At 57.3% G+C, this 5,702-nt stretch overlaps 1 protein-coding gene across 1 annotated transcript in view; it reads left to right on the forward strand.

Moving 5' to 3' along the window:
• ARHGEF25 (Rho guanine nucleotide exchange factor 25) overlaps nucleotides 1-5,228 on the forward strand; it is a 7,041-nt gene extending 1,813 nt beyond the window's left edge. Inside the window, exons 3-16 of the mRNA XM_008060846.2 lie at nucleotides 945-1,159; nucleotides 1,295-1,390; nucleotides 1,472-1,548; nucleotides 1,736-1,802; nucleotides 1,981-2,084; nucleotides 2,292-2,361; nucleotides 2,477-2,566; nucleotides 2,657-2,749; nucleotides 2,933-2,983; nucleotides 3,201-3,278; nucleotides 3,441-3,641; nucleotides 3,782-3,962; nucleotides 4,239-4,450; nucleotides 4,769-5,228. Of these exons, the coding sequence (XP_008059037.2) occupies nucleotides 945-1,159; nucleotides 1,295-1,390; nucleotides 1,472-1,548; nucleotides 1,736-1,802; nucleotides 1,981-2,084; nucleotides 2,292-2,361; nucleotides 2,477-2,566; nucleotides 2,657-2,749; nucleotides 2,933-2,983; nucleotides 3,201-3,278; nucleotides 3,441-3,641; nucleotides 3,782-3,962; nucleotides 4,239-4,450; nucleotides 4,769-4,876 (1,643 nt within the window). The 3' untranslated portion in view covers nucleotides 4,877-5,228. The remainder of the gene's footprint in view (nucleotides 1-944; nucleotides 1,160-1,294; nucleotides 1,391-1,471; nucleotides 1,549-1,735; nucleotides 1,803-1,980; nucleotides 2,085-2,291; nucleotides 2,362-2,476; nucleotides 2,567-2,656; nucleotides 2,750-2,932; nucleotides 2,984-3,200; nucleotides 3,279-3,440; nucleotides 3,642-3,781; nucleotides 3,963-4,238; nucleotides 4,451-4,768) is intronic.
• The last annotated feature ends 474 nt before the right edge of the window (nucleotides 5,229-5,702 follow it).

Below are 5,702 nucleotides of genomic sequence, written 5' to 3' on the forward strand. Positions count from 1 at the left end.
TGCTGCTTCGCTCGGGGGGGACGTGGTGAGTGCGAGGTCCAAAGGGCCCAGTGCTGAGTGGGGGGCGGGCCGGGGGTGTAGGGCTTCTGTGAGCCCTGAGCCTAGAGGTTTAGGGCTGGAGACTGTGCGTGTGTTTTCCAGGAAAGTGACTTAAGAGATGCCCTCCAAGGTCCCTTCTGCTTCCACATTTCTGTTAGTTCAAGTTAAGGAAACAGGGGAAGGGGCAGGGGCCTCATGCTTTCCACCAGTCGGATGGATACGAGAAGAACCCGCCCACAGTCCCTTCAGGCCGGGAACGGGGATCTTCCCTCACATCCTTTTGCTGAGGGTCGACTTCTGAAGAGGGACAGGGGGATGGAGGAATGAGAATGAGGAGTTCTGCAAGGGGCTTTATAAAGAATCACAGTTCTCCGTCTCTGAGCCCAGGCCAGAGACAACCCTGAGGCGCGCTCCTGGTGGCCTCCTCCGTTGGGTTGGGTCTGTGTGAGTGCTGGGGAGGTGGGCTGCCTCAGTCTTTTCTTTTTATAATGAACACTGCAATTGGTGGAGGAGGGGTCTGGGAGTGGCAGATGGACTTGGCTTCCTCCCCCCCTTCCCAGGGAATGGTCTGTACCCATTGGAAGGGGGAGGGTTGTAGGAGAGCAGATGGCTACCCCCAGCTTCCAGTGTCTGCCCAGATGGCTGCCCCCACCCCCGTATCTGTGCTCTGCTCAGGATATGGGACCCTCCACATGTTCCTGGGGGTTCTAGGCCGCGGAGCCAGGTGTTTACTTCCCTGTCCTTCCTCCCAGGGGTGCCCTGGTGAAATGTTCTATCTTGGCCAACTCAGATGAGGATGGTGGGAGGGGCTGGCAGCATAGCCAGGAGCCCCTGGGAGTTCCCTGAGGACCCTGGGTCTGGAGCTGGGGCAATGTCTCTCTCCTTTCTTTTTCACCCTCCGTTAGAATCCTATTCCATTGCTGGCAGTGAGGGGAGTATATCGGCTTCCGCTGCCTCCGGTCTGGCTGCTCCTTCTGGCCCCAGCTCCGGCCTCAGCTCTCGCCCCTGCTCCCCGGGCCCCCCAGGGCCAGTCAGTGGCCTGAGGAGATGGCTGGATCATTCCAAACATTGTCTCAGTGTGGAAACGGAGGCAGACGGCGGTCAAGCAGGGCCATGTGAGGTGAGCAGGGAGCGCCACGGAAGCACAAAGGACTTCCACGAAGGACAGTGGGAGAGAGGGCAAGTTGGGGCCACTGGTCACTGAGGAGACCCAGCTACTGTCCCCAACCTCTGACACTTGGCCTCTGGCCCCCAGAACTGGATGCTAGAGTCAGCTCTAGCCACAGGAGAGGAGCTGCCAGAACTCACCTTGCTGACCACATTGCTGGAGGGCCCAGGAGAGAAGACACAGGTGTGAGGAAGAGGCTCTGGGGATGCCCCCCGCACTTGAGATGCACCCACTTGCTCACCCAGGGATGTTCTTTCCTCCCAGCTACCTGAAGAGGAGACTTTGTCCCAAGCCCCCGAGAGTGAGGAGGAACATAAGAAGAAGGCTCTGGAAAGGAGTATGTAAGTGTCTACCTCCCTGCCTCTTAATTGCACAACTTCCAGAAGACTGCTCCTCACACTTTAGCCAGAATTCCCTCTAAGGTTGGCTATGGTGATGAAGGGGCTTCTAGTTGAGGAGGGAGGAACTGGCTAAACAAAGGATGTGCCCAGACGGTGAAGCGGGGACACCCTCCTGCTCCCTTCCTAGGTATGTCCTGAGCGAACTGGTAGAAACAGAGAAAATGTACGTGGACGACTTGGGGCAGATTGTGGAGGTAGCTCCCTTTACCCCTTCCCAGCCCTAGCCCACCTGCCCATCTTCTCTGCCTGGGGCTGTTTCCAGGAGGTGTCTTGTTGCTCCTCTGTCCCCACTCTCAATCCTCCCTACTCCTGGACTTCTTGGGAGGGCAGTTCCCTCCATCAGCTCACGCGCCAACCGCAACCTTCCCACAGGGTTACATAGCCACCATGGCTGCTCAGGGGGTCCCCGAGAGTCTTCGAGGCCGTGACAGGATTGTGTTTGGGAACATCCAGCAAATCTATGAGTGGCACCGAGAGTGAGTGGTGGAGCCCTGGGAGGCAGGTGCTGGGGAGGGGCACTCATCTGGTTGTCTCTCACCTCCGTATCCCAATCATTGGCCCTAAAGAATGTTTGCAGTTTTGTAGGGAGCACTCCTAGAGCAGGTAACTCAAAGTTGGGGGGCGTAGGAGAGGTGGGGGTTCTGAAACGTATTTGGCCTCCCTTTCTCCATCCACCCCTCCAGCTATTTCCTGCAGGAGCTACAGCGATGCTTGAAAGATCCTGATTGGCTGGCTCAGCTATTCATCAAACACGTGAGGCTTGAGGGGGCGTGGCTCAGGGGGAGAGGCTTAGGGATGGGTCAGGGCTCTCTGGAAATGTACCCTCCCTCCTTGCCCACCCTGTTGTCTTAAACCTTACCCCTGTTAGGAGCGCAGGCTGCATATGTACGTGGTGTACTGTCAGAACAAGCCCAAGTCAGAGCACGTGGTGTCAGAGTTTGGGGACAGCTACTTTGAGGTCAGTAGCTGAGGTGTTTGGGGACACAGAGGACAGAGTCCGCCAGAGCAGGCACTCCAGGCTGCATAACCACCCTGTCCCTGTCCCCAGGAGCTCCGACAGCAGCTGGGGCACCGCCTGCAGCTCAATGACCTCCTCATCAAACCTGTGCAGCGGATCATGAAATACCAGCTGCTGCTCAAGGTCAGGACCCCTTTTTCTCCAGGGGGCACAGCTGGCTGGGACAGCTGTTTTCTTGTTCATCTATCCATGGTTCTTAAGCCTCCCCCAGACTTCCTGTGCACCCTCACCTGTGTCCCCAAGGAGGATGTGAGCTTCTGAGGGTGTCCTTGCGACCTCCCTGAGAATTTCTTCTCTGTGTCTTAGGATTTTCTCAAGTATTACAGTAGAGCCGGGAAGGACACCGAGGAACTGGAGGTGAGGACCCCTGGTCTTCCAGGACACGCCTTGTACTCCTTATCCTCTTAGTCTCGTGGGTTCCCTCAGCCCCTTGGGTGGTTTAGAGCTGTCTGGTCTTTGGGGGGAAGCTGGTGGGGGTTGAGATACAGTCTGAAGAGGCAGCTGGTGGCTGAGGCCTCTTTCCCAAGCATGACTGTCTTCGCCCCACAACGCCCCTCTCTCACCTGCGTCCCAGCAAGCTGTGGAGGTCATGTGCTTCGTGCCCAAGCGCTGTAATGACATGATGACCCTGGGGAGACTGCGGGGATTTGAGGTATGGAGATGGGGCAGGAGGCTGGTGGCCCAGGGCTTAGCACTCTGGAGGTCCTTCCAGGGAATTCTCTTCTCCCCATGGTTGGTTGGGAGTGTCAGAGGAGGGAAGTTGCCCTTTGTCTCTTCTTGTTCTTTCTCGAAGGCCACTCTCCTTTGGTTCCAGGGCAAACTGACTGCTCAGGGGAAACTCTTGGGCCAGGACACATTCTGGGTGACGGAACCTGAGGCTGGGGGGCTGCTCTCTTCCCGGGGTCGAGAGAGGCGGGTCTTCCTCTTTGAGCAAATCATTATCTTCAGCGAGGCCCTGGGAGGAGGAGTGCGAGGTGGAACGCAGCCTGCATATGTGTACAAGAGCAGCATTAAGGTGCAAGGGGACCCAGAGAGGGCTGGGCCTGGGGAGGGGTGCAGCCTCTGAGAGGATGTCTGGCTCTCGGATCCCTTGGAGGGAGCAGGAACCAGAGAGAGCCTGAAGAATCTGGGCCTGTCTCCTGTCTGCCAATTCAGGTGAGCCGCCTAGGACTGGAGGGGAACCTCCAAGGTGACCCCTGCCGCTTTGCACTGACCTCCAGAGGGCCGGAGGGTGGGATCCAGCGCTACGTCCTGCAGGCTGCAGACCCTGCCATCAGCCAGGCCTGGATCAAGCAAGTGGCTCAGATCCTGGAGAGCCAGAGGGACTTTCTCAACGGTGACAGTCTCATCCTCGTTCCCTCAGCTCCTCCCACGTTTGACCTCTTGAATTCTTACTGCCCAGCCTCCAAGCCCTGCCCTCTGATCCCGACTTCTCCCCCCACCCACTTTTCTGTTGGTAGCTCTAGACTTGGTAGAATCCCCTAAAGCCCCGAGCAGTTTGCACTGGCTGACAGTCCTTGGGAGGGAGAGCAGAATGGGTGGACAGCCCAGGCAGAGCCCCCAGGGAAGCCACCTGTCTCTGCTGTAACCCTCCTGTTCCTCTTTGCCCCAGCACTGCAGTCACCCATTGAGTACCAGAGACGAGAGAGCCAGACCAACAGCCTGGGACGGCCAGGAGGGCCTGGGGTTGGGAGCCCTGGGAAAATGAGGCCGGGAGATCGGGCCCAGGGCAGCACATACGCCCCCATCAACGGCTCTCTCCCCGCCCTACTGCTGTTACCAAAAGGGGAGGTGGCCAGAGCCCCCCGGCCCCTGGACACACAGGTATGAAGAATAGCGCTCCATGATTGCAGGGGTAGGATGGGGAGGGCCTCTCTTGTTCTGGAATCCCCAGGCTCCCCTCCCCTACACCATTCCTTTCTGCCACTGCTTTTACTTATTTATTCATTTTTGTCTGCCCCTCCCTATTTCCCATCCTTCCCTTACCCTCCTCCCCTCCAGTTTAGCTCTGGGAGAAGCTGACAGGCTCAGATAGTCTAAGATATCTGGCAAGAGGAGGTGGCTTGGCTAGGGGCTTACGCTGAAAAGAGAGCAGTGTAGATTTCTGGTCTTTCAGATCCTCTGACTCGAGTCTTTCTTCAGGCTCTCAGTGACGTCCCCCAGGCACCTCCTGACTCTCCTCCAATCCCAACTCCAAAGACCCCTCCCTGCCAGGCCAGACTTGCCAAGCTGGATGAAGATGAGCTGTGACTGGTGAAGGCTATGGGGGTGTGCTGACTCAGCCACCTCTTCTGCCGAGAGTGTCAGGGCAGTCCTTCTGGCCCTGCTCTGCAATTTGCTCCCTCTTGATGTGTCTGGAGGGTGGGCAAGGCTGGGGGTGATGTCGACTCCAACAAGAGCACCTAGACCCAAAGAAACTTCTTTCTGCCCTAGAAACCGGGTTCCTTCAGCTCCCACCCCTCTGCATGTGTCTACGGTCCCCGCCAAAGGAGGATGTGGGTGGGTGGGAGGGCTGGGGCAGGGGCCAGACAGAAATTATTGGTTTTGTTTTTGACTTTGTTTTTCCTGGTTTCTGAGAATAAAGGTTTTGTTATATCTCCAAGGCTGCTGTGTTGGCAGAGGGAACGGGAGTCTAGTGTGGGGTAGGTGGGACGGATTGGTATGGAAGAGATCAGCTGGCCTTGGTCACTTGAGGAGGAGTCTGGTGAAAGGACAGGGGGACAGGCTGTGAGAGAAAAGACATTGCTATCTTTGTTCCTCACCTGCAGCTGCAGCATCTCTTGGTCCAGACCTGGGGCTCGGCGCCACTGGAAAGCCCTAGATTCTTGATGTGTCCTCCCCTTTACCAAGCCTCTCTTTCCCCAGTCCACCCCCTGGCCCAGACCCCACCAGAAAGCTCAGTGTGGTGTGACTTCCCACCGTTCCTCCAATACCCAGATGCAAAGCACAAGATGCCCAGCGTACCTTTCCTTCTGAGGTGCCTATGTTCAGCTGAGTGTGGATGGGAAGAGCTCCTGGGGCTGTGGCTCCTTCCTGGCTCTGGGTCTTCTCCTTCCTGACTGAGAGGTCAGGAGAC

Source organism: Carlito syrichta, unplaced genomic scaffold (assembly GCF_000164805.1).
Source record: "Carlito syrichta isolate Samal-C Ts95f unplaced genomic scaffold, Tarsius_syrichta-2.0.1 Scaffold304744, whole genome shotgun sequence".
Classification (NCBI taxonomy): domain Eukaryota; kingdom Metazoa; phylum Chordata; class Mammalia; order Primates; family Tarsiidae; genus Carlito; species Carlito syrichta.